The sequence below is a fragment of the Scleropages formosus genome, chromosome 5 (genome assembly GCF_900964775.1).
Source record: "Scleropages formosus chromosome 5, fSclFor1.1, whole genome shotgun sequence".
Taxonomy (NCBI): domain Eukaryota; kingdom Metazoa; phylum Chordata; class Actinopteri; order Osteoglossiformes; family Osteoglossidae; genus Scleropages; species Scleropages formosus.
Window position 1 is genome coordinate 37,489,835 of NC_041810.1, and position 26,953 is coordinate 37,516,787.

Consider the following 26,953-nt stretch of genomic DNA (forward strand, 5'->3'; position numbering starts at 1 on the left):
ACGAAAACTTCCTTAACAACGAGATTCTGTTGTTAGTTACAACAACATCCGGTCCTACGGAGAAAATGCTCCGATAAGAAACAATGAACCCTATTAGTAGAAGAGCAAGAACGCGTTTCGTGCAATGCATGCAGTTTTAACAAACAAAATCATATGTTATAACTCTATGGAAGTTAGTTTTACAGCAGTTATTTCTAGATAACATCAGGCCTTCTTATATTTCAGACGATTAATGGTGATTATTCCCTCATAATTAGTGTCTGTAATGTCCTGCAAATATTAACGAAGACTGCCTGCCTCTTGCCTCTGACTGAGGGATCATGACCTAGTAATTCAGTACCACTTTTACCTTAGCAAATGTCTTTCTTAGAATAAAGATGATTTGTTGCAAAATCGTATAAAATCAACAAAGCATTATTTAGTAACAAAGGGGCATATATAAATATGCATGTATTGCAGCATTCTGTAGTCAAGTTAACCAGTGTGCTTTATTCAGAGAATCTTGACAGTACTGTTACGGTAATGAACACAGCCTTCAGTCATCATTTCATTGTCGCTTAATAACCACCCCAAGTGAGTAAGCATCACCGCCCACAGACTCAGTTAGTTAACAGAAGTTATTAGAGAAAGTCTTCTCATTTTCCAATCAAAAGTGCCATCACACATATCAAAGATGACATCTGGCACTCTGCTAGTGGTACATATTATTTGCCAGTTCCTGTAATTCAATGTGCTATGTTAGACAAAAAAAAAATAACACACACACACACACACACACACACACACTATTTATACACATTATGTATAATATGTGTGTGTATATGCTGTACATGTATTAATGAATTTACAGTATTTTATTTTCATTTTAATCTAGGGACATACTGTGGAGTAGCAAGGTCCCAGAGCATTTGTAATTTTACCATTAACCAATTATCTCTGAGGTGTACATCACTTTGAAGAAAAGTGTTTACTAAATAAATTTAAATGTAATGTAAATGTCAATGTAACCACCTGCTAGGAATCTAGTTAAATTTGTTTTTTTTTTTTATTCTAAGTAGCTTATTCATGGTGTCACATCTTCCCCATTAACATGAGAATGTTTTCTTTGTTAGGTTTGATTGACTTAAATCTCCCACAAGTCTTCTGCTTTCTGTTCAGTTTAAAATGAGCCCCTCCGACATAAATTTGCTTTTTCAGGCATTAATTTAGTGAATCATATGAATCTATAAAATGTCAAACAAAAGGCAACTGTGACATGTGGCTAAACGTAATATAAATGTCTTTGGGATGCACAGTGTATGGCAAGCTGGCTGCCCAAAGCACTGGTGCATGGCAATCTATAAATACACTTATATTCTCACTCTGACTCAGAATAGGTATCACACTGGTAAAGAGCAGCACTGAACAAAAAAAAAAAAAAAAAAAAAAAAAAAAAACCACAATGTGTGCTGCACAAAAGAAAGCATTTCAACAAAATAGTGTGAGAAAAAAGTGAATGTAGAGAGGAGGAGAACGTGGTATGGTGCCAGATGAAAACTAGAAAACCAGTGCTGAGGAGAGAGCGCAGAATGTGCCAGGTTCAATACGCTACACGCTTGGAGATGTTTCCTCAACAGCTGGATGCCTTCAGTCCTGCCAACCAAGCTGAGCATTTTGCTCGAGCTACTGTGCCATTTTCTGACCACCAACTGTACAACAATGGCAGCGAATTTTGAGTAAGACTGTTGATCTGAAAAAATCAAGTTGTTTATTCTAGATTTTAAAATATGAGCTAGAGGGGGGCACGGTGGCGCAGCGGGCTTGGCCGCGTCGTGCTCTCTGGCAGGTCTGGGGTTCGAGTCCTGCTTGGGGTGCCTTGCGATGGACTAGTGTCCCCTCCCCCTCCAGCCTTGTGTCCTGTGTTGCCGGGTTAGGCTCCGGTTCACTGTGACCCCGTTTGGGACAAGTGGTTTTAGACTCTGTGTGTGTGTAAAATATGAGCTGACTGCACATTGCTGAGTAAATCTACTATGAAACACAGGTCCAAAGAGAAAGCTTAGAGCAGGGCTGGAAAATTATTAAATACTACACCTAAAATTAATATTATAAATTCTATTTAATCAGATGATAACAGTTGCACACACACTTGAACACATATGCCCCATTTTTCAGTTTAGACACTTAATATTCAATATGTCCCTTACTGTAACTGTAATTGCATCCTACGCATGCAGCCCTCAAAGGGTTCAAGGGTACTCTGCCTGCTGTGTTTAACATCTGACAGTAGTGATAATTACATATGCAGTACCCATGTCCTCAATCATAATTTATGATAAAACATTTGATTTAAGCCAATTGGAACTTGAACTAATAACTAAGTATAAGACAGCAGACTGACCAGTCTAGAAATAATAATGACAACAAGTATTTCTAAAAGTAATATTGACAGAATGATGCATTAAATGGCATAAATGTGCAAATGCATACACACAAACATTTGCTGAAGCCGCCTGTCCCAAGTAGGGTCACGGTGAGCCGGAGCCTAAACCAGCAACACAGGGTGTAAGCCAGGAGGGGGAGGGGACACACCCAGGATGGGGTGCCAGTCTGTCACAAGGCACCCCAAGAGGGACACAAACCACAAACCCACCAGAGAGCAGGACCTGGCCAAGCCCGCTGCACCGCCGCGCTCCCGTACAAACGCAGCACTAGAGGATAAGCCCATTTTAGGGTCTGTATGCCACAGTAGGGGGGCTAGGTGACATCATGGCCTGGAAGTAATTGCTATTGTCTTGAAAACAAAAACGGCTCAAAATCTAAATTTTCCCAGCAAAAACAAGACCAGCACAACAGAAAAAAAATATAAGGTATTTTCATTTGTGCTGGTTGCACGAGGCCCTGGACACCCCTGGCCTGGCCCCTACCCTGCCATCACAGCCCTCAGTATTGGGCTGTAACCTGCAGCCTTTTTTGTCGGTTTCTTCCACATTCCATGTACGGATGTTACGTGCAGAACGTATAACACCACAGGAGGCCTTGTTATTTGGGCAAGTGAGTCAACCGCACAGTTGTTGACTCACTTGCCCAAACAACATGCCAATACATACCAACAGGCAGAGGCCACCATTGTGTTAGGGTTCGACAAGTGATGCGTGATTCTCACAGGAAGTAAGAAGATACCCACACAGGACCCACCAGGCAAGCATGGAGCTCACTAGGAGTGTGCTTGTGGTGGAAAGGCATGAGCCTGTGGCTATTTTACAGCAAATATGATAGTAAAAAGACAATACAAAGAGGTATTGATCAACTGCTACACCCCAGCTAGACCCCTTCACTCGTCTACTTCTGCTAGCTTGGTGGTCCCGTGCACGAAAGGCAAAGCACAGAGGTTCTCGGTTCTGGCTCCATTGTGGTGGAACGACCTTCCCCTCTCACTTAGAACTGCTGAAATTCTGTCTACATTCAAGAGGGGTCTGAAAACTCACCTTTTCCAGACCCTTTTCGCCCAAGATCTCGCAAGCTGAGCATGGAGTTTACATGTTCTCCCCGTGTCTGCGTGGGTTTCCTCCGGGTGCTCCGGTTTCCTCCCACAGTCCAAAGACATGCTGTTCAGGTTCCCCCATAGTGCGTGAGTGTCATGGAGTGAGTGTGCTTCACTGATGCATGGATGAGTAACCCCTTGTAAGTAGTGTATCTAGTAGTGTAGTCACCTTGGTGAATAAGGTGTGTGGGCTAGTAACACTACACAGTCTCTGTTGCAAGTCGCTTTGGACAAAAGCGTCAGCTAACTGAATAAATGTAAATGTTCATGCACCGTAACTTCATGAGCGTCTCCCAATAAAGCCTTTTATCAGCCACTACTCTGGCATTGTATTTGCATATCTTATAATATTTAAAAAAAAAAAAAAAAATAGTGGGAGGGTATCAGGATTTGTCTATCCTCTGTTTTATGCACCTACTTGAACGTTGAACCTTGGTGTGACAAGTGGTAAGTAACAAACTAGGTCTACTTAAGACTCACATGTCTGGAGCTATGTCTCTTTCTCTTAACGTACTTTTGCTAAGATGTACATCGCTTTGGACAAAAGCGGCTGCTAAATGAATAAATGTAAGAGGTGCACAAATCAAAGCATTCAGGAGCGCCTCATGTAGTCATTAACCATGTAACCGTCAGGTGAGTGGCAAGTCAAAAGAGAAACCTGAAATTAGATTCCAACACTGAACAAGAGACTACACACAGTTTTATTTTAGGTCTTGGATGGGAACAAATCCTCCAGCCAGCCATGCCTTCTAGATGCTAAAGCCTATTATCCAATTTACTGTGATCAGGGAAACCTTGTGGGTGGGTGGCTGTCAACGCCGCCCTTCCTGGTCACCTCTTCCAATAGGGAAGGTGTTTGCCTAACCTATGAAGTCATGTTAGCTGGCGGTTCTTCAAACAGACTGCCAAAAGGACTCAAGACACATTTAAAAAATAAATTTAAAACAAAAAAAAATTATTAAAGTGTATGCGCTTAAGGCCGCTATTTTCTTCCTGTTCGTCCCCGCCTCCTAGCCCGCGCGCGGGTGTTCGGTTCTGCTCGCGGCGGTGGGCGGTCCAATCCGCTGCGCTCCTCGCAAACGGACCTATCAGCTCTCAGGGGAGGAAGCGAGCGCGCACGACACGTTCCTCCCCCGCAGCTCGCCAGCTGCAGGCCCTGTGTTGCCCCGAGGTTCTCAACGGGCCACCATCCGGGAGCTGCGGAGCAAGTCCTGCGTTGCCGTCGCTCTCCACCAGCGCTGGGGCCGGAACTAAGGGACGGGCTGCAGACGCCTCGTACCCTGCGGTGTGCGGCTCGTGTGCGGAGCAGAGCGACGGAGAGCGAGCGGGCGGCAGAGCAGAAGGGGGCGGAAGAACCCGTGCCGTGACACGCGCCGGTGGTGGCGACAGAATGAGCGCTGCTGCCGTGGACGACCTGCCAAGCCCCAGCGAGCCGGAGCCCGCGCTTGTGGGGACGGAGGTAGGAGCCCCGTCCGCCGACGAACAGCTGCAGGAAATGCCGGGCACTCGAGTGAGAATCACGGTGGCCATCGAGGAGGCGGACGACGAGGAGGAGCCCGAGGAGGGAGAGCTGTGCGAGAGCTGCCTGTGTGTGCGCGTCCCTGAGGGCAGCAGCTGCAGCGAGGACGAGCTCGGCAGACCCGACAAGTCCAGGTGACCAGCAGATACCGTCGCTGTACAGTACAGCACTTTTTAGTTTACGGCTCTCTTTTTTACACCCGGGACCGGACTCACTGTCCCTCTGTCTCACTGCTTTACATCTCTCCGTGGCACTAAAGAGCAACTTTTCAAATGAAATGCGAGGTGTCTGCGTGAGTGAGTGAGCTGACACACCTGAGCCGAGCTACCTGTGGTTAGACAGGACACGTATGACGCGCACGCGCTGTTGACGGAGACTAATTTAACTGACGTCACTAACCTGTGAGACGGGCCCCGTCCCGTGGAGCGGAGCCTCATGGGCTCACTTCACTTGTTGCTTAAATACCCCCTGCGTCACGAGCCCCTGATGTGTGCTCACTTTCACTGCTGCCTGCTGACATGTCACCTCTTCTGAGGTCATTCTGTGAACCGTGACTCTCAGATCTATGCTTGCGCAGCAGAGGGCTCCAGTTATGTTTCAGGTAAGTGTGGTGACCAAAAAAAAAAAAAAAAACCCACACAGTCACTTACCTGAGCCCCTCTGCAGTCAGGTGAAAGCTCAAAGGCTCTCCTTATTTCTCCCCTTGCCGAGCAGTGGCTGTACCCCGGCTACACCCAGGCAGGTGGAGAGTGCGATGGGGAGGGGCGCATGGTGACTCATCAGCTGAATGCCAGTCTGATTGCTTCCAGCGGTGCTCCTCTTGCAGAACTCCCCCCTGCAGATTTCCCACAGCGGCATATTCAAATAAGACAGCTGTGTGTGGCTTCCGCGGGGGGAGAGTCTTCGTCTCTGTTGTGGTCAAGGTGGCTGCGCTCTCATGTGCGAGGCAGCATCATATGTGGGCTGTAATCGCTTCGCATTAGGTTGAAATGACCCCTGAGGGGCAGCAGGTGGGGTAGTGATTAGAGCTGCCGCCTCCAGATTTAGAGGTCACAGGTTCAAATCTCACCCCCAGCTGTAGAAAGCTTGATCTTGGCTGTGGTGCCTATCCTGAACTGTCACGTTAAAAGTGTCCGTGTTGTATAAATGGGTAAATCACTGCGATTGGCTTTGGAGAGAATTGTCAGATGAATGAATGAATGAATGAATGAATGTTCGTTCGTTCGTTCGTTCGAACAAACAGATGTTGCCTCATGAGGGAGTAGAGTTGTGTGCACAGGATAACTGGGCTTGCCCTTCCTCCACACCCCAGTGGTGCAGGCACAAGTGGCGGGGAGCTGGAGGAGGAAAGCTGGATGCCCCCGGACGCGGAGCTCACTCAGAAGCTGGTGGACCAGATCGAATACTACCTGTCAGATGAGAATTTGGAGCACGACGCCTTCCTGCTCAAGCATGTGCGCCGCAACAAGCTGGGTTTCGTCAGTGTCAAGCTGCTCACCTCCTTCAAGAAGGTACCTGTAGACCCTGTGCTCCTCGGGGAGAGGTTCTCTCACCTGACTCCCGAGGCACGCTGACTGTGAATTGCTTGAATATATTACCGCTTAGCGTAATTCTCACCTTCTGTTGATGCTGCCTGTCTGTTTCTCACTCACAGAGGGACAACATTGCTTGCACACATAGGTCTACTCCTTACTCCTTCCTGTCATCAGTGCCCTTTTCTACTGTTTATAGCTGTATGAATTGTAATTTATGACATCTTCCCAAGCTTGTTTGCACGCATCAGCGGTGGAATGCAGTTATAAATACTCAGTATCCATGGGATTCAGAAACAGCTTTAGGTTCCACGGACTGTAGCTATTCACACTTGTTCTGTTTTTTTAAATTTTAATATTAGAAATGTCCACACAGGTCCCGTGTGACCACATTAGTGTGCCCAGGAGGGCTGAGCAGCCACTCGTTACTTGGACCCAAGGAAGTTTATTTTTCTCCCTTTCTTTGCAGTTGGTGTGTTTTATTTTCCGCTCCTCAACTACCACTGCTCTTATCATTATAGTGAGCTGTAACTGCTGCTATTGTATCTTTCCCTGTAACATTGTTCAGGGTATAAAGGGTCACCCTGGTGAGAACAGCATGTTAGAAAAAATTAATTGAAAAATAAACTAATCTTTGCTGCTGTAGCATGTTAGAGCAGCGTGTCACATGTCAGGTATAGATTGAGGAATGAAATGTGATGCTGGGGAAAGATATCGTGCTGTCTGTCGCACGGCTGCCGTTCTGCTTTCAGGAAACACGATTGCATCAGACAGGATGCATCAGTCTCCGATTCTCAGAATTGAGACGTTCGTTTCAGGTGAAGCACTTGACGCGAGACTGGCGGACGACGGCGTACGCGCTGCGGCAGTCAACCCTGCTGGAGCTCAACGAGGAGGGCCGCAAGGTGCGCCGACGATCACCTGTGCCTGTGTTTGCCAGCGAAAGCCTGCCCAGCCGTATGCTGCTGCTTAGTGATCTGCGCCACTGGCCCGAACTGGGTGCTGCCTTGGCCGGAGGGGCGGGAGATGGGGCTGGGGGAGCCAACGAGGGTGCGGTCAGCCACAGCGGGTGTGGTCAGCCGGAGCATCCGATGGAGCTGCTGCTGCGGGCTTTTGGGACATATGGGCCTATTGCCTCCGTCAGGGTGCTGAAGCCTGGGAAAGAGCTGCCACCAGATCTGAAGAAGCTTAGCGGGCGTTACACGCAGCTCGGCATTGAGGAGTGCGCCATTGTGGAGTTCGAAGAGGTGGAGGCTGCTATCAAGGCTCATGAGGCGGTGGGTAGAGGAGAGCTCGGGGTCAAGGTGGTGCTGATTGGCACGAAGCCACCGAAAAAGAAGGCTTCCAAGGATGGCAGTGCGTGCAAGAGCCGCTCCCTGAACAGCCGCGTGCGGGAGCTGCAGCACCAGGGCGACGACTCCGCTTGCAGCTCCTCCGAGACTGAGAGCAACCCCACATCTCCCCGGCTGGCCCGGAAGGCCCGATCTGGCAACAAGCTGAGCCCTGCGGGTGGCAGCACCTCTGGGTACCAGCAAAACCACCTGAGCCCTACTGCATCACCCCGCAGCAGCCCTTGGTCCAGCCCGCGTGCCAGCCCCTGTACCCAGCGTCGCTTGCCACACTCCCAGAAATCACCCCTGGCCAGTGAGGGTCGGCTGAGCCCGGAGCCCACACGCCGCTGTGCAGACTACTCCTCAGACAGTAGCGTCACGCCTTCGGGCAGCCCCTGGGTGCAGCGGCGCCGCCAGGTGGCGTCCCAGGAAAGCAGTCCGGTGGGAAGCCCCATGCTGACCCGCAAGATACAGAATGCGGACGGACTCCCCCCGGGTGTGGTGCGCCTGCCCCGTGGGCCCGACGGGACCCGAGGGTTCCACTGTTCTGTGGAGCAGCGGGGCAAGGTGGTGGCAACCCAGACTTGACTGGGGGACAGTGAGCACCTTGTACCTCAACCGCCCTCCAAGTCACAGTACAGCGCAGCTAAGATGACCCCCCACCCCTCTCCATGAAGGACAGTGCAAACGTGACCTTTTGTATTGCAACTTTTGGAGTTGAGCACACCTGTAACATTGCTTATGTTTGTTTACACGGTGAAACCCTATTTGTGGCTGTTTTTGTTGCATTCATAAAAACCGTCCTTACTGCAAGAACTTTGTTCTGGTTTCTGAGAAATCCCGACTGTTAAGAACTTCCTAAGCAGCAAAATGGCGCCTGTTCTTGCATGTGATGGATCCCAACCCCCCCCCCAAGCTGATTTATTTCACCTTATTTAAAGAATATCTTGTATGTTTAAAAGCATTTTTTTAACCAGTGTACAGTATTTACACTGAAATAATGGATTACCATAGAAAAGACACTGCTGTTGCAAAGACACGGTTTGTTAGCAGCTATTACAACACGTGACTGATCTGTAGCAGTGAGGCCCCTGATTTGGGGAAATATAAGTGTTGAGTTTTTATTATTGCCGGACTGTTGTTTTGTACCTTACGAGGGTATATGCCGAGTGCGGAATTTTTGTCACTTCTTGGGAGTTTACAGGCCTTGTCTGGCGTACTTTTTATCTGTGTATGAGCTGGGTCAATAACATGTATAATGTGTCCTGTACAAATAAATAAGTTAATTGATGGAGTGATGTAGTCTGTGTGGCTCTCTCTCAATGTGTTACAGGTCAAATTCTTCCGAGTGTGATCTCCACGCCCTTTCCTGAACTACTTGCACCACAGCTTTATTACTTTATAACCGCCCGTCTGCAAACCTATTTAAATGAGACATTGTCATTCTTTACTGAAGAAAAAAAAAAAAAAAAACAGAAAATGTGCTCGTAAGAATCCAGAAATGGTTCATATGCAGATTGTTCAGAACACCCCTGGTGTAGAGCACACACTAGCTTATTAAGATAGTTGTTTATTGTAATGTGACCAACGCGTTTCGGCGGGATGCCTTCATCCGTACCCACGCTGATGAAGGCATCCCGCTGAAACGCTTTTATCACGTTACACTAAACTGAACTATTTTGGTTATCTCTGGTGTGCTCATATCTTTACCTTCCCACACTTTTTCATAAAGTTGTGTGTTTTCATATGCAACGCTGCTGAGACTTGCATCATTTGAATGTTCGAACAAAGCAACCTTAATTCTGAGTTGACTGCACAGTGGGGGCTGGAATGAAAGCCACACGCCTCATCAATTTACAGGATGGGTTTTGCCGCCATTCTTACAGCGAGTGTCAATTAAAGCAGTAATTTCACATTGGGAGGTGAATTAGTTTGCACAGGCCCTTGTGAATGGGCTGTAATGAGTTGCGTCTAAGAGTTGTGAAAGTGTGGATTGTACGGTAACTCGACCTCACCAGGATGTGGAAAATTGCTGTTGAAGGTGCAGCTTCCTGAGTTTTTGAAATCGCAATCTCTGAATTCAGTCTTCCCGTTTCTGTCGCTGCTCGCCATTCATAGTCGTCCTAGAAGTGGAAGAAGTTCTCTAGAAGCTCTCCGTTTCAGAATGTGAATGTTCATTTCTGTTTTTCACTTACTGTTTCTAGTTCTCTGTTTCATTTACTCATTTAGCTGATGCATTTCTCCAAAGCAGTTTACAGTGCTATGCTACTTTATAATTATTTATCCATTTAAACAGCTGGGTAATTTTTTAACTGGAGTAACTTGCTCAAGGGTACTACAGCCAGGATTCAAACCTGTGATCTTTGGGTGCAAAGGGGTAGCCCAATTTCTTTAATGGATTTCTCCAATGTGCTTTCAGAGACAGTGTCTCAACCTCAGTGACACCCTTGGCTGTTATTTACACCTCTTGATTGGTACTTATCAGTAATATACTTTCTAATAAACAGCATTAACACAACTTCATTGCTAATAGATCCAACCTGAAGTACATTTGAAAGAGGTGGCTTGTGCATTTACATTTGTGCCTTTAGCAGACGCTTTTTCTCCAAAGTTACTCAGAGAAAACAAGTGAAAACCAAAGATTTTGAGTTTTTTTTTTTTCTCCTCAGTCACTTGAACTACTAATTCACAATCAAGAAGAAGTTAGTAATACAGACATCCCTGATTTTATTCACTGGTAGTGCAGTGAATAAACCTCAGATTAAAGTTACACACACACTGGCTGAAACCGTTTGTCCCGAGTGGGGTCGCGGGGAACCAGAGCCTAACCCGGCAACACAGGGCGCAAGGCTGGAGTGGGAGGGGACACACCCAGGACGGGATGCCAGTCCGCCGCAAGGCACCCCAAGCGGGACTCGACCCCCAGACCTGACAGAGAGCAGGACAAGGCCAAGCCCGCTGTGCCCTCACGCCCCTTAAGACAAAGCTAGCATAGATAAAACATTTTCTCTAAGACTTATCTTTTATTAACTTTAAACAACATTGCAAATGTTATGTTACAAATCCGTCAATTCCCAGCAGCATCCAATAAGTGTGTGTAGCGTTCGACAGTTTGTGGCCACTTTCAACTTTATCATCCACACAATCAAAAGGTTAATAATGCAGATGTCCCTTGATTTATTTGAAGGTTTTTTTCTGGAAAAGTCTTACATAGGGCACTAACATACAAAAGTACTTATATTTTAGCATTTTCATCAACTCTAAACTGTACTAAAATTAAGGAAAATTTTAAAAAATTGACAAGAATATACTCTCTTGACAGACTAATATTTAATGCTGGCTGTTGACTGGTTCATCACACAAATGATTCACGACATGCAGCATTCTGCATCTTGTGATTGTACAAACTCAGCAAGCACTCGCTGTAAACGTTGCAAAACGGAGCTGAATGCAGGTGACTTTCACTCCACAAGAGACAGACTTTTGAAAGATGGTTAGGTGCGGGAAAAAAGTTTGGAAAATGTTAATAATCCGTAAAATGGTTGTATCTTAGAGAATTTATGTTATAACCAAAACTTTGGACTGATAAAAAGTAGATGTAACATTACAAACTGTCAGTTCTGTATCCTCTGATTTTTCATTCCTGTGACTGGGGACCTCAATGTGTGTGATGGTCAGGACATGAGTGTGATGACATGTGCGTGACAGTGTGATGGCGTGGATGTGGGAGAGTCAGTGTGAAAATCTGCTCCCAGCTCCCCTCTAATCAGAGACATGTTTCTCTCTTGCTGTGACCCTCCCACGCCTGGGGGGGACAAGGCGGTGCGGACCAAGACTGTTGACGAATGGTAGGGCCACCCAGGGAGAAATGTCAGAAGAAGCTGGAATCGTTGCAGAAGGGCTGCAAGCAAAGCATCTTCTGTGCTGAAAAGGGTGCACGGAAAGGTGCACTGGAAGCTGTGGAGAAATAGTGGAGAAGGATAGAGTGTGTAAGTTCAGCAGCCTTGTAGGACAGTAACTGTTCTCAGGGGTTTCTGAGTAATTAAAATTAGATATATAATGTGACAGTGGGTAAGTGAACAATATTGTACATAAAATGCCTTATATAACCATACATTCAATTGTCAGTCTTCTACTTCAAATTTCATCATCTACTATTTTTTCCTTTTCTACCAAATTGCCATAAACTGCAAATATTATAGTTCAGGTATCCCTCAATTTGCAAACTTATCTGACATTTTGGTATAACAGCTCTTTGCTTTCGAGACCCAACTTTCAATTTATGGAACAAAAAAAAAAATGAGTGTAACAAAATTTATGGAAATGCATTAATGTACTGGGTACTGGGTACTGGGTACTGGGTACTGGGGGGGTGCAGTGGCGCAGTGGGTTGGACCAGGTCCTGCTCTCCGGTGGGTCTGGGGTTCAAGTCCCACTTGGAGTGCCTTGTGATAGACTGGCATCCTGTCCTGGGTGTGTCCCCTCCCCCTCCAGCCTTATGCCCTGTGTTGCCAGGTTAGGCTCCCTGTGACCCCGAATGGGACAAGCAGTTCAGAAAATATGTAATGTGTATGTACATTAATGTACTGTAGCATGTGCATCTGCATTCAAATCCTTTGCTGTTTAGTATGTAATGAATGTCAGTGTTGCTTTAAGAGAGCGGGGCATTATGAGAAATGTATGAAATTCCACACAAGTGTATGTGTCAGCAAAATTTGATGTTATTTAATTTGATGATTGGGAAGACAGCAGAGAAATTAGCAGGAAAAATTTAGCTGATGGTTTTTGGGTATTTATGTACATTTAAGCAGCAGTGCACAGATTTAGAAAGTTGTTCACAATAAACACGACATTGTTGGTAAATCCCTGCTTCGTTTATTGCTCATCTTGTGGAGAACTGATTAATAAAAATGTGGGAATTATCTCTGAGCAGTAAGTGTGTAACTGTATTTTATATTGTGTTTAAATCATGTGTTGATAGTTATACAGGTGTTTTATAGTGTTCCATTGATACTTGGAAATATTTGTTTGGGTTTTTAGATGTAGTGAAATGACATTTTCCCCCCCCATTTATAGTAATGGGAAATGGGTTTTTGGTATCCAAAATTTCTATACCTGTACTGTTTTCAGGAAAAGAAATTTTTCTAAACCAAGGGATGCATGTACTACAATGCAGTATTACAAAAATTCATTATCAGGAAACATTTCTCAAATGCAGGGTCACGGTGGCCCAGAGCGGGGTACATCTAGGACAGGGTGCCAAACAACTGCCAGGAATAAGAACACTCTACATTTAAGATCCTCAATTAGTCTGAAATAGATGTCTTGGTACGACTGTGGTAGGAAGCCAGAGCACCTGGAAGAAAACCCATCTAAACAAAGGAAGAACATGCAGCTTTCACACAGAAACAAGGATCAAATCTGTATTCCACATCAGCATTATCCACTGTGCCACTTTGCTATGACCTTTCTGTCCCCTTCCTCCCATGCAAGTATTGCCCAAGTTGCCATGTGTTAAGTTTGACTAGTACTCTGCACAATATACAGTTGACCCTCCCACACTGTGGGGGGTAGGGGCTCGGCACCCTGGAGAAAATTTTTGGACTCACTTTCTGAAACACTGGAGCCATGATTACGTAATGTACAACACACAAAGTCTGCGAGATAAACGTGGGATACAAGATCACTACGCAGGAGGAGATGTACACACATCAACGAGACCATTTTGGCGTTCTGAAGCACGGATATCCAGTTTTTTCCCCGCAAAGTCCAACTTTTTACAAAATTTAACTTAAAAAAAAATTGTGTATATTTATGGTATTAAATGATAAAATACATTAATATTACGCATGTATGACTTACTAAACTTTTTTACTTTTCATCTGCTAAGCAAAGCTCCCAAAAAATTCCCTTTTAATTGTTTGTTGCCAACCCGTGAAAAGTTGAAGCCTCAATGTAGGAGGGTCAACTGTATACTACAAAGTTTTATATAACATATACATAACACACTGTATACATATACTGTGTATATGTTATGCTATGATACATTACTGTATGTGTATTATATTTCAAGATAAGTATGTTGAAAAAAGCAAATATATGCTAAATGGAATGAAGGGAAAATATTTCAGATCGAGTAACTGAATTATTCTTAAAATGTACTTTTTTTGTTGAAATAAACACTACTAGCAAGGGTTGATGAATGCTATGTGGGCACCTCAGCAGTGTTGTCAAAAACCAGCACTTCAATCTCACACCATTTAGGTTTTAAAGGCAGACTGGCACAGCAACTCATGTGGGAGGTGTAGGCATCAGCACCACATATGGTAATTTATTTCCTTTTTTTGGAAATAATTACTGTGCTTTTAGGCAGGTAAGCGCACTGCTAATTACAGCTTCTTGCAATGACTAGTGGCTAAGTACCTCCCTGCCAGCAGAAGGACCCAAGCATATTTATGTGAAACACGGGTCTTTGGAGTGTGGGAGGAAACTGCACCACCTAGAGAAAAACCCATACAAACACAAGCAAAACAAGAAAACTCCACACAGCCGGAGCAGGTATCAAACCCACGTCCAATCTCTTAGCCCAGGAGCTGTGAGGCACCTGCACTACCTGAAGCATCACCTGGGAGAATATCTGAAACAATCCTAATACTGTACATATTAAATTAAACTTCACCTTTCAAAGCAGAGCAGATGGTTTTCAGCATGTTAATTATCCCACCTCCTGCTGTAGTACCCTTGATCAAGGTATAGTGCTGCTTGAAAGTATGTGAACCCTCTAGGTTCACATATTATTCGTGTATAAAATATTAAAATAAATGTAGAAATTCTTCATCTTCATCTTCCTCCGCTTTTATCCGGGACCGGGTCGCGGGGGCAGCAGTCCGAGCAGAGTACTCCAGACTTCCCTCTCCCCGCACACCTCCTCCAGTTCCTCTGGGGGAACCCCAAGGCGTTCCCAGGCCAGCCGGGAGACATAGTCTCTCCAACGTGTCCTGGGTCTGCCCCGAGGCCTCCTCCCAGTGGGACAAGCCCGGAGCACCTCCCCAGGGAGGCGTCCAGGAGGCATCCGGAACAGATGCCCGAGCCACCTCAACTGGCTCCTCTCGATGCGGAGGAGCAGCGGCTCTACTCCGAGCTCCTCCCGGGTGACTGAGCTCCTCACCCTATCCCTAAGGGTGCGCCCAGCCACTCTGCGGAGGAAACTCATTTCTGCCGCTTGTATCCGCGATCTCATTCTTTCGGTCATGATCCAGAGTTCATGACCATAGGTGAGGGTAGGAACGTAGATCGACCGGTAAATTGAGAGCTTCGCCTTACGACTCAGCTCCCTCTTCACCACAACAGACCGGTACAATGACCGCATTACTGCGGACGCCGCACCGATCCGCCTGTCAACCTGCCGCTCCATTTTTCCCTCACTCGTGAACAAGACCCCAAGATACTTAAACTCCTCCACTTGAGGGAGCAACTCCCCCTTAACCCGGAGGGAGCAATCCACCTTTTTCCGACTGAGAACCATGGCCTCGGATTTGGAGGTGCTGATTCTCATCCCCGCCGCTTCGCACTCGGCTGCAAACCTCCCCAGTGCACGCTGCAAGTCTTGACTTGATGAAGCCAACAGGACCACATCGTCCGCAAAAAGCAGAGACGAGATCTCGCGGCCACCAAAACAGACACCCTCCGTTCCCTGACTGCGCCTAGAAATTCTGTCCATAAAGATAATGAACAGAATCGGTGACAAAGGGCAGCCCTGGCGGAGTCCAACATGCACCGGGAACAGGTCTGACTTACTGCCGGCAATGCGAACCAAGCTCCTACTCCGGTCATACAGGGAACGAACAGCCCGTAGCAACGAGCCCCGAACCCCATAATCCCGAAGTACCCCCCACAGGATGCCACGAGGGGCACGGTCGAATGCCTTCTCCAGGTCCACAAAACACATATGGACTGGTTGGGCAAACTCCCACGAACCCTCCAGCACCCTAGTGAGGGTATAGAGCTGGTCCAGTGTTCCACGGCCAGGGCGAAAACCGCATTGCTCCTCCTGAATCCGAGGTTCGACTATCGGTCGGATTCTCCTTTCCAGTACCCTGGCATAGACTTTCCCAGGGAGGCTAAGGAGTGTGATCCCCCTGTAGTTGGAACACAATCTCCGGTCCCCCTTCTTAAAAAGAGGGACCACCACCCCGATCTGCCAGTCCAGAGGCACCGTTCCCGAACTCCACGCGATGCTGCAGAGGCGTGTCAGCCAAGACAGCCCCACAACATCCAGAGACTTGAGAAACTCGGGGCGGATCTCATCCACCCCCGGAGCCTTGCCACCGAGGAGTTTTTTGACTACCTCAGCAACTTCAGCCAGGGTAATGGACGAGTCCCCCTCCGAGTCCCCAGCCTCAGCTTCCTCTACGGAAGGCGTGTCGGAGGGATTGAGGAGATCCTCAAAGTACTCCTTCCACCGCCCGAGAACATCCTCAGCTGAGGTCAGCAGCGCACCACTTCCACTGTAAACAGTGTTCGTGGAACACCGCTTCCCCCCTCTGAGTCGCCGGACGGTTTGCCAGAATCTCTTTGAGGCCGACCGAAAGTCTTCCTCCATGGCCTCACCGAACTCCTCCCAAGCCCGAGTTTTTGCCGCGGCGACTGCCAGAGCCGCGGCTCCGTTTGGCCCGTCGGTACCTGTCAGCTGCTTCAGGAGTCCCATGAGCCAGCCAGGCCCGATAGAACTCCTTCTTCAGCTTGACGGCATCCCTTACTTCCGGTGTCCACCACCGTGTTCGGGGATTGCCGCCGCGACAGGCGCCGGAGACCTTATGGCCGCAGCTCCGAACCGCCGCACCGACAATGGAGGAGCGGAACATAGTCCATTCAGACTCAATGTCCCCCACCTCCCTCGGGACCTGGTTGAAGCTCTGTCGGAGGTGGGAGTTGAAGACCTCTCTGACAGGGGCCTCCGCCAAACGTTCCCAACAGACCCTCACTATGCGTTTGGGCCTGCCAGGTCTGTCCAGCTTTTTCCCCTGCCATCGAATCCAACTCACCACCAGGTGGTGATCAGTTGACAGCTCAGCCCCTCTCTTCACCCGAGTGTCCAAGACATATGGCCGAAGGTCAGAAGAAACAACTACAAAGTCGATCATCGACCTCCGACCTAGGGTGTCCTGGTGCCAAGTGCACTGGTGGACACCCTTATGCATGAACATGGTGTTCGTTATGGATAAACCGCGACTAGCACAGAAATCCAATAACAACTCACCGCTCGGGTTCAGATCAGGGAGGCCGTTCCTCCCGATCACGCCCCTCCAGGTATCACTGTCGCTGCCCACGTGGGCGTTAAAGTCCCCCAGTAGAACGACAGAGTCCCCAGTGGGAGCGCTTTCCAGCACGCCCCCCAGGGACTCTAAAAAGGCCGGGTACTCTACACTGCCGCTAGGCGCATAAGCACAAACGACAGTGAGAGACCGTTCCCTGACCCGAAGGCGTAGGGAGATGACCCTCTCATTCACCGGGGTAGACTCCAACACATGGCGGCTGAACTGGGGGGCTATTAATAAGCCCACACCAGCCCGCCGCCTCTCACCTTGGGCAACGCCAGAATAGTGGAGAGTCCACCCTCGATCGAGTAGAGTGGTTCCAGAACCCAAGCTGTGAGTGGAAGTGAGCCCGACTATATCTAGACGGTATCTCTCAACTTCCTGCACCAGCTCAGGCTCCTTCCCCGCCAGTGAGGTGACATTCCAAGTCCCAAAAACCAGAGTTGGCGCCCGAGGTTTGGGTCGGCCGGGCACTCGGCCCCGACCACCGCCCAAATCACAATGCACCGGCCCCTTACGGTTTCTCCGGCAGGTGGTGAGCCCACCGAAGAGCGGCTCCACGTCATGGCTTCGGGCTGAGCCCGGCCAGGCCCCGTGGGCATAGACCTGGCCACCAGGCGCTCGCATGCGAGCCCCCCCCCCAGGCCTGGCTCCAGGGTGGGGCCCCGGTGACCCCATACCGGGCGGGGTAAACGGACGCCTTGATTTTTCCTTCATAAGGGGTTTTTGAACCGCGCTTTGTCTCGTCTGTCATCCAGGACCTGTCTGCCATGGGAGACCCTACCAGGGGCATGTAGCCCCAGACAACATAGCTCCTGGACTCATTCAGGCACTCAAACCCCTCCACCACGATAAGGTGGCGGTTCACGGAGGAGTGTAGAAATTCTTAAACTTACAAAATTAATTGTTTTTACACACCTGATTTTACTTACCTATACTTGGTTTAGCCAATGCAACTTGGGCTTCACTTATTTTTGCCTGTGCACTACTTACATTTTTCTACTATACTGTAAAGCAACACGTGGAACTGGTCATTACACACCTGTTATGTTAGAGGAAAACTGTGCCTCATTAAATGTCCATTTCATAGTAAAATGAAAGGACACATGGGCTTTGCATACCTTTAAGCAGAACTATTTAACTCTGAATTGACAGTAAAAATTACCCAGCTGTATAAATGGGTAAATCACTATAAGTAGCTTTTGGAGAAAAGCATCATTTAAATGAATTACTTGCTAAGTTGGTTAGTTAGTTAGTTATCACCCAACCAATTACTGTTATGCATGTTAATTTCAGGAGTGGAGCCAAACTAAAGGGTGATTCAACCAGTCTGCAGATCCAGAACAAAAGCCAAAAAAAGACACTCAGAACAGAGAGGGCCGCTCAGCTTGCTGCCCATGTTACAAACATTGACACATCTCTACTGGTGCCAAACGCACCACCAGCAAAGCAGAGGGTGCTGTCAGGAGCACTAGATGACCAACGCATGAATGACCAGCACCCTCTTGAGATTTTGCACCAGGGCCAGTACTTGGTTGTTGTTTCTCACGTTAATTCATTCAGTCTACTCTTTCTTCCCAAAGTGACATAGTACATTAAGTATCTTATATTAATTTACATATTTATGGAGCTAGGTAATTTTAGCATAAATACCTTGATAAAAGGTACTGCAGCAGGAGGTGGGATTCAAACCTGTAACTTTCAGATACACTGCCTGCTGCCCTACCTGCTTCTTTATCATAGCGTGCTAATTACTGGAAGCTGAACATGTGCTGCAGAACCTCAGTGAAAACACACTGAAAACAAAGTTGTTTAAACTATCACTGCCGCTGCAATTTCTCTTTTTACACAAAAATGTGTAATAAGTGATATTTTTTTCAACTTACTTTTGACAGCCAGTCAATTAAATGCAGCGCTAGAAAAAAAAATCTTTTCTGGCCATGGTTTCATGTTTTACAGTTCAATCTCACATCAACTCGCGACTCGCAAAATAAACTCATCAGCAGTAACATCATCACATCCTTAGTTACAGCCACACTACAAACCAGAACAAAATATGATCAATGCCTATGTTTTCTATGTGCTGAAACATTTTTTTTTTTTTTTTTTTTTAAATGTCTTAGAGTGTTTTTTTTTCCCTTTGAGATAGCAGGCATGAAAGATGCAAAACGAATTATAAAGCATTTAGCAGGAAGTCTTGAGGTACTGGTCATATGGTACACTAATGCATAGCGCTATATTAACATCCGGTGCAGAGTGCTTAAAGACTAAATCCAAAAAAGCACGAAGATCCACATATTATGGAAAAAATTATGTAAAAAAAAAAAAAAAAATATATCAAAATATCAGAAAGCAACAGAGGAGAGGAAATAAAACCCAACGGCTGTTGAAAAAACCTTTGGCAATCCAAGGCTATTTAGTAAGAAAGCAGCACCAAGAGCTCAGAGTAAAGGGGTGTGGGCCTTCAGTCTTATTTTGACTGCACTGCATGAAGGGACAAGCCTAACTATGGTTTACAAAATATTCCAAAATAGGAGCTTTATAGGCAGTAAGGCAGTCGTTGCCTACAGAGCCTGGCTGTTGTTGTAAGGTCTTGACAAACAGGAATATTACAAGAAAGCATTCTGTTATTGAAGAACATTACTTCATCATGTGTTCGGATTAACAAACAGAGGATGAACTTTTAAGAACCTAAAACAAATAGATTGGAATTAATTTAGCTTTATGTCTCTGTATGAGCACCTCATGCAGCAACATACTAGAAACAGCACTAAACCCTAAAGAACTGCACACTGAACTAGACATTGACAATAGCCTACAGTGACCAGCACGTACTGAAAATGTTTACTTAAGAGGCAAACCACTACAGCCACTACAACCTATAATGGAGAAGAGTACTTAACTCTACTTAAGACAGCCATAAATTCTAAAAGAATACCATTTAACAATCGTGGTTAATTTAATTTTAGTGCTGTAACCAGGGGAAAAACCAGTCAGTTTTTTTTCCCCCTGTACCATTTCCCTAAAAATGTTATAGATACTGCTTTTGGATTACAATATTTAGAGACATCAACCATGTTTGTGTTCCATTAATCTAGATTACCCAGTATTGTGTTTTATTAATGCTTACAATGACATCAGAGGAAAATAATGCTATTGAGTAATAACCCATCTTACTAAAATAGTCTACATAGACAACTTCTTTGCATTAGTTGATGGTTTGATAACTGACCATGTTCTGTTGAGACTCCTGTCAGTCAAAAACATTATCAGCAGAATACCTAAATTATGGGGTGCGGTGGCGCAGTAGGTTGGACCTGGTCCTGCTCTCCGGTGGGTCTGGGGTTCGAGTCCCGCTTGGGGTGCCTTGCGGCGGACTGGCATCCTGTCCTGTCCTGGGTGTGTCCCCTCCCTCTCCGGCCTTACGCCCTGTGTTACCGGGTAGGCTCTGGTTCCCCGTGACCCCGTATGGGACAAGCGGTTCCGAAAATGTGTGTGTGTGTGTACCTAAATTATATAACAGCTAAAAGTAATAAAACATAGATTTGTGCAGCAATTCTACTCAGCAAATTAAAATAAATACAACTAATATTTAAATGTTGGCCAAGAACATACTTGAAGAAATGCAGAAGTCTCCAAATTTTAGTTATATTTATATATATATACACATATATTATATCTATCAATCTCATGGCCCCAGCACATGTCAACTTGAAAAGCTGAGGCCATTGCAGTCAGCCAGTAAAGTCTAGCTGAACAGCTTTTTTGCAAAGTTACCACAATGTTTTCTTTACTCCTGTAAATTTAGTTCTGCAGTTTAATGTCAAAGACAAAATTCAAGCAGAATGAAAATCTTACCCATAGACTCCTTGCAAGTCTTACACCAATAAAAAAAAAAGTGTTTAATGTTCAGCGCTTTAATATAAACAGACATTAAACAAACAGAACATAAGTTACTGAAGTAGTTTGCAGACTCAGTGCATCTTCCATTACACTTTCTTTATACTTACATATTTACAACATAATGCATGAGCATCTGCTGAACACTGAAAACTAGTGGACTGCAACCATTTTGTGTATTATGTGAAAAACATTTTAAGGGGAAGGGGACAAAGAGTAAATGTTTGTTCAAACAGTCCCTACAAAGTCCCATCAGTGTGCATTAAACAACTGTTTACTTCTCCCCTGGGTAAAAACACATGTTGGATAATTTATCACCATGGAAAAGCTTCATTTCACAGTCTGAACAACCGTTCTGTTTCACAAAACCCAGGGAAGATGGTAGCAAACGGCTGCACGGGGCGAAATCTCACAAACCTTGCATCCAAGATCTTCATTTGGAATGTTTCCTGAAGTCAATTTACACACTTCACACCAAACAGCTCAGCTGCCGGAGAGCAAAATGATGAACACAGCAGATATCCCATACACGTTGTTCAACTCTTTACAAAAGTGTCCTGTGGCCTCCAATTCACATCCACCTCATTCCACTCCAGAACAGCTTCACATTGTTCCACCTCCTCGTTTCAAAGTAAGGGAAGCCAAACCGTTGTGAAAAAGGAAGCCATGCTGAGGAATGAGTGGGTGCCCTGTAACAAATCTCCCATAAGGCCCTGTTTTCCTGTGGCAGATGGTCCTGGAGTCTGCTGCAGTGGGCGTGATTGAATGGAAGCACGTTGGTGGAGGTGACTAGCTCGGCAGTTGGGAACTGTGGGGAGCGAGGTGAGTGGGGCGCTAACCTAGATGTAGAGCGAGCCGTCTGCTGGTCCCACATAGCCCACTCCAATGAGCAGCACATCAATCAAAGTCCAGATCCCTAAACCACCAAAGCTGAAAAGTTTCCCCAGGCCTTCCCTCCACTGACCCAGGTAAAACCTGTCGGCGCCAAAGCCACCCAGTGTGATGCTGCAGAGACACAGAAGCCAACAGTGTTAAGACAAAGACCCACAAGGTTAAAATGGCACAATGCTCAGACTAATTTTACAGGTATTAAGTAGTAGCATAAAATTCATAATTTCGGTAATTCCATGAAGAAATGATAAGTGAACACAAGGAAAATACATACATACACACAGATCAGCCAAAACATTAAAACCACCTGCCTAATATTGTGTAGGTCCCCCTCCTGACACCAAAACAGCTCTGACTCATCAAGGCTTCACAAGACCTCTGAAGGTGTCCTGTGATATCTGGCACCAAGACATTAGCAGCAGATCCTTTAAATCCTGTAAGTTGCAAGGTGGGGCCTCCATGCATCAGACTTGTTTTTCCAGCACATCACACAGATGCTGGATCAGATTGAAATCTGGGGAACTTGGAGGCCAAGTCAACACCTTGAACTCTTTGTCATGTTCCTCAAACCATTCCTGAACAATTTTTACAGTGTGGCAGGGCTACTTCCATCAGGGAATACCACTGCCATGAAAGGGTGTACATGATCGGCAACAATCTTTAGGAAGGTGGTACGTGTCCATTGCTCCATGGTCCAGTTCTGACGCTCACGTACCCATTGTAGGTGCTTTTGGCAGTGGACAGGGGTCATAATGGGCACTCTGGTCTGCGGCTTCGTAGCCCCATATGCAAGAAGCTGCGATGCACTGTGTGTTCTGACACCTTTCTATCATGGCCAGCATTAAGGTTTTCAGCAATTTGTGCTACAGTAGCTCTTCTCTGGGATCGGACCAGACAGGCTAGCCTTTCACTCCCCACATGCATCTATGATCCTTAGGTGCCCATGACCCTGTCGCCGGTTCACCGGTTGTCCTTGCTTGGAACACTTTTGCTAGGTACTAACCACTGCATACCGGGAACACCCCACAAGACCTGCCATTTTGGAGATGCTCTGACCCAGTCTAGTCATCACAATTTGGCCCTTGTCAAAGTTGCTCAGACCCTTATGCTTGCCCATTTTACCTGCTTCCAACACATCAAATTCAAAAACTGACTGTTCACTTGCTGCCTAATATATCCCACCCCTTGATAGATCCCATTTTAACGAGACAATGTTATTCATTTCACGTGTCAGCAGTTTCAATGTTGTGGCTGATCGTTGTAAGTATGTTATATATATATATATATATATATATATACACACACACACACACACACACACACACACACACACACACACAGAGAAACATTTAGTTCATAACTAGCAAGACAAATATCAGCTATATGAATGTGTGCTGTACAAAGCCATAAGTTATATGGGCTGCTTAGGATAAAAGCAATACTAAACAATAAGATGTCTACAGCTTACAGAAAGACACCACTCTGTATGAGGCATGGTGGAGGTACCTGAGGGCCAGGGCTGTGGACCACTTGTATCCTCCTGTCCAGTTGCAGAAAAGACGTTTCTTGAACACCCTTTTTCCTGCAAAGAGAAAACATAATGCTTACTTTTAAAAAACAGACACATACACACATTCAGAATCACAGCTGCCAATAAGCAAAGATCACATATTTAAAAAAAAAAAAAACATTTAATGTGACAATCACAAGAAGTCAGATGTTTATAAATACAGTTGGCTGAACTCATAGAATGTCTGATAAGGTTTTTACTCCTATATCTTCCAGAAACTTGTAATAAAAATGTACCAAAGGCCATTTTCACAAATGGTATGGCTACAAATATGCAACATAAAAATGCCATTTTTAGGAAGACTGATACATCAAACTGTAATACTACTAAATTGTTAAAGCAGCATTTTCTCAGAAACTTAACACTACGAAGAAAAATAAATGTATAAGTTATTTGTAAATTACTAAACCCTTACTGAGGGCAGATGCTCACCTAGGCAATGCACATGGTCAAGCACGGTGCAGTTAGCATTGTAGCGCCTGCGAGGACAGGCTACTGTCATGCAGCTTGTAGAGTTGGTGCACTTATACTGTGAGGGCTCTAGCTGCCAGCAGAACTGGCAGGTAATGGTGAGGGAGAAGTTGGTCAGCAGCTGGCCTGACTCCCCCTGAAAGCACAAAACACAGACTCCAATGTAGGACCATATCCCCATCCCCAGCTGCTGAGTGCTTTTTCCACACTATTACAAACTTAGATTTATGACAAACTTTTTCTTACAACCTTCTCAGATTTAAAGTTTAGTGTTTCAAGTGATGCCTCCTGACAAAGTGAGAGGGACATTACACCACAGTTCCACACCAACAGGTGTGGGAGATCTGTTCTTGTTTCATGAACCCTCACTATAATGCAATTGAGCTACATTGTAAAATTAATATGTATGAACAGTGCAAATAACTGTCCTAATCAATATGTAAGATTCTAAAGTTAAAATAATAAGCACATCCAGCAGGTTTTAAGACCATGTTTCCATTAAGGGTACATTTCCTAAATAGCTGTCAGCATGAAGGCAAGTCACAGGACTGGTGATATTCAGTGGTACCAATAAAATTGTGAAAGCTTTAAGGAATGCGTTCGCTGAGATATCAAACGTAAAAAGTAAATGACGGCACTGTCTTGCAGACTCACTATACAGTGGACACCACTCTTGGGTTTACAGGAGAAAGATGCCACTTTTCCATAGGTACAGTTGTGGTGGTAGGTGCAACTCATGCAGTCAGCAGGTAGTCTTTGGCACAGTCCCCCACTTGGACACTTGGACAAGTAATTTTCTACATCCGTCGCTGATGCTGAACAAGCAAGACAGTTTGTCATAGTTATTCATCAAACTTTTTCTGCCACTGTCATTGTTTAGATGTAGCACTAAGGGTGATACTCACTGGGGGTGACCAGTGGAGTCACTGGGCTTGTGATGACTGGACTCTGCTGCTGGGCATCTGGGCTGCGTGGGGGCTCCTGGTCAACATGGGAGGAACTTAAGTATCCTGTAAATTGGGGGAACACGATAGTTAGAGCCTTTGGACTCAAAGACACAGGTTCAAATCCTGCCTCTTGCCACAGTACCCCTGAACAAGGCACTTACCCTGAATTACTCTGCTGTTTAACTCAGGTGATCGCTGTAAATAGAAATTAGTTTAAAGGTGCTAAGTTAATGACTATTTGACTAAACGTAAAACTAAAATTTATCTGTATGGTCTGTTTTGCATATCCTCGCCTCACTCATTTTAGGACTCAAATGTTATTTCAGCAGTCACTGAAAACAATGCTATTATTACCAGCTTCTGGGGCAGCAGACACACAGTCCAGCACAAGAAATGTAAGGATTATGTTTGTAATCATTATCACTGAAAAGGCCCACTTTAACCAAAACTTCACGGAAGACCTGCTCCCCCATCCTGGAGTAACAGCTGTTAGTATTGTACCTGGCAGCATGGTGGCCCAGTGGGTTGTGCTGTTCTTACAGCACCCTGGTGGTGTGAGAGGACATGGGATCGACCACTTTTCTGTCTGTGTGGAGTTCCTCCGGGTGCTTTGGTTCCTCCCACAGTCCAAAGACATAAGTTTCAAGTGAATTGGTGACTAAATCAGCGGCACGGTGGCACAGCGAGTAGCGCTGCTGTCTCAGTGCCTAGGTGGTGCGAGAGAACATGGGTTTGCTCCCCGCTCAGTCTGTGTGGAGTTTGCATGTTCTCCCCATGTCTGCATGGGTTTCCTCCCACAGTCCAAAGACATGCTGTTCAGGTTTCCCCATAGTGTGTGAGTGAGAGTGTGTTCCACTGATGTATGGATGAGAGACCCATTGTAAGTACTGTATCTAGAAGTATAAGTCACCTTGGTGAATAAGGTGTGTGGGCTGATAACACTATATAGTACCCATTATAAGTTGCTTTGGAGAAAAGCATCTGCTAAATAAGTAAATGTAAATTGTCAAGCATGTGTAAAAGAGACTGTGTGCATTCTGTAGAGGTGAGTGACTCAATGTCTATCATCAGAAGTCACTTTAGGTGAAAAAGTGGTGGGCTAATGCTACATAGTGCTCATTTCCAGTGTAACAAGATGGAGGATCTGAACTTTGGAAGCTGCTTTGGAGAAAAGCATCTGTTAATGGATTAATAAAATGTGCCCCAGTGAGGGCAGTGCTCCTGTAAATGGAAGGTTTCAGGCTGCAGTGCTCTTCAAGACCTGATGACTAAATTAACCTGCTGTTCCAACAGGTAAATCAGGCTGCTGCTCATCACATAAATAACCTTGGCTAGAAGTCAGCCACTATCTTTTCCAAGCCCTGAAGAAGGACAAGCTCACTCGACCCTTGGCTGAGTGAGGACTGGGTCCCAGGCGGATATTGCAGAGAGGTGAGAGGAACTTTGGGAGGGGGGACAAATGATTCGCCGGAAGGAGCCCGCCTACCACATCACATGTGCCACGGATCGATAACTGAGACAGTCAGCGAAACACATCAACTTTACTTAAAACCGAAGTTCGAAAGCAATCATTTTCTGTAATTAAGGAACGGAAAAAGAATAAGCCTTAAGGTTTAAGGGACGCTGAAACCGGACACCAAGGCTTGCTATCACTGTACTAGCGTTAGCAACCGTGCTAACAAGCAATAGCTTGGAGCTCCCTCATAGGAAAAAGGAGTGGTGGAGAATGAGAAACGGCACTTCCGGAAGTCTTACCATTCACCGATGGAAGACATAAGTCCAAGAACAGGAGAAGCACTATTCCGTAAGCTTTCATGGTGCGAAGCCCCTCCACTGACAGCCAACACCGACAGCTCACAGCCATCGCGAATTTCGTACTTTACTTCCGGCTTCCTGTCACAGCTCCGCCTCAAAACCAATAGACAGCAGCGTTAAATCCGACTTCCGGCTTCCTG

The 26,953-nt window shown here is 45.9% G+C and overlaps 2 protein-coding genes across 3 annotated transcripts; one reads left to right on the forward strand and one right to left on the reverse strand.

Annotated features, from left to right (window-relative positions):
* The first annotated feature begins 4,407 nt into the window (after positions 1-4,407).
* On the forward strand, positions 4,408-9,196 carry LOC108931936 (la-related protein 6-like). Its single transcript, XM_018748023.2, has 3 exons — positions 4,408-5,173; positions 6,352-6,550; positions 7,390-9,196. Exons 1-3 carry the CDS (start codon positions 4,488-4,490, stop codon positions 8,488-8,490), a joined length of 1,986 nt encoding a protein of 661 aa, XP_018603539.2. The 5' UTR covers positions 4,408-4,487; the 3' UTR covers positions 8,491-9,196.
* Positions 9,197-11,121: 1,925 nt separating this feature from the next.
* Positions 11,122-26,953, reverse strand: tm2d3 (TM2 domain containing 3). Of its 2 annotated transcripts, XR_001965963.2 has the most exons (7): positions 26,754-26,953; positions 24,957-25,061; positions 24,706-24,866; positions 24,013-24,187; positions 23,517-23,592; positions 21,537-22,124; positions 11,122-11,859 (listed from the first exon to the last, which is right to left on the reverse strand). XR_001965963.2 is itself a non-coding variant. In XM_018748025.2 (6 exons), exons 1-6 carry the CDS (start codon positions 26,860-26,862, stop codon positions 21,959-21,961), a joined length of 792 nt encoding a protein of 263 aa, XP_018603541.1. In that variant the 5' UTR covers positions 26,863-26,953; the 3' UTR covers positions 21,126-21,958. The 2 variants fall into 2 exon arrangements, 1 of the variants encoding a protein (XP_018603541.1); XM_018748025.2 differs by lacking the exon at positions 11,122-11,859 and having other exon boundaries at positions 21,126-22,124.

Excerpts from the sequence above, each read along its gene's own strand:
- tm2d3 (XM_018748025.2), bottom strand. The coding sequence starts at position 26,862 with ATGGCTGTGAGCTGTCGGTGTTGGCTGTCAGTGGAGGGGCTTCGCACC. Across the intron at positions 25,062-26,753 it reads ATGTCTTCCATCGGTGAATG|GATACTTAAGTTCCTCCCAT; the intron begins GTAAGACTTCCG and ends CCCAATTTACAG. Across the intron at positions 22,125-23,516 it reads TCCACAGCCCTGGCCCTCAG|CATCACACTGGGTGGCTTTG; the intron begins GTACCTCCACCA and ends GTGTCTCTGCAG.
- LOC108931936 (XM_018748023.2), top strand. The coding sequence starts at position 4,488 with ATGCGCTTAAGGCCGCTATTTTCTTCCTGTTCGTCCCCGCCTCCTAGC. Across the intron at positions 5,174-6,351 it reads GGCAGACCCGACAAGTCCAG|TGGTGCAGGCACAAGTGGCG; the intron begins GTGACCAGCAGA and ends TCCACACCCCAG. Across the intron at positions 6,551-7,389 it reads TGCTCACCTCCTTCAAGAAG|GTGAAGCACTTGACGCGAGA; the intron begins GTACCTGTAGAC and ends CGTTCGTTTCAG.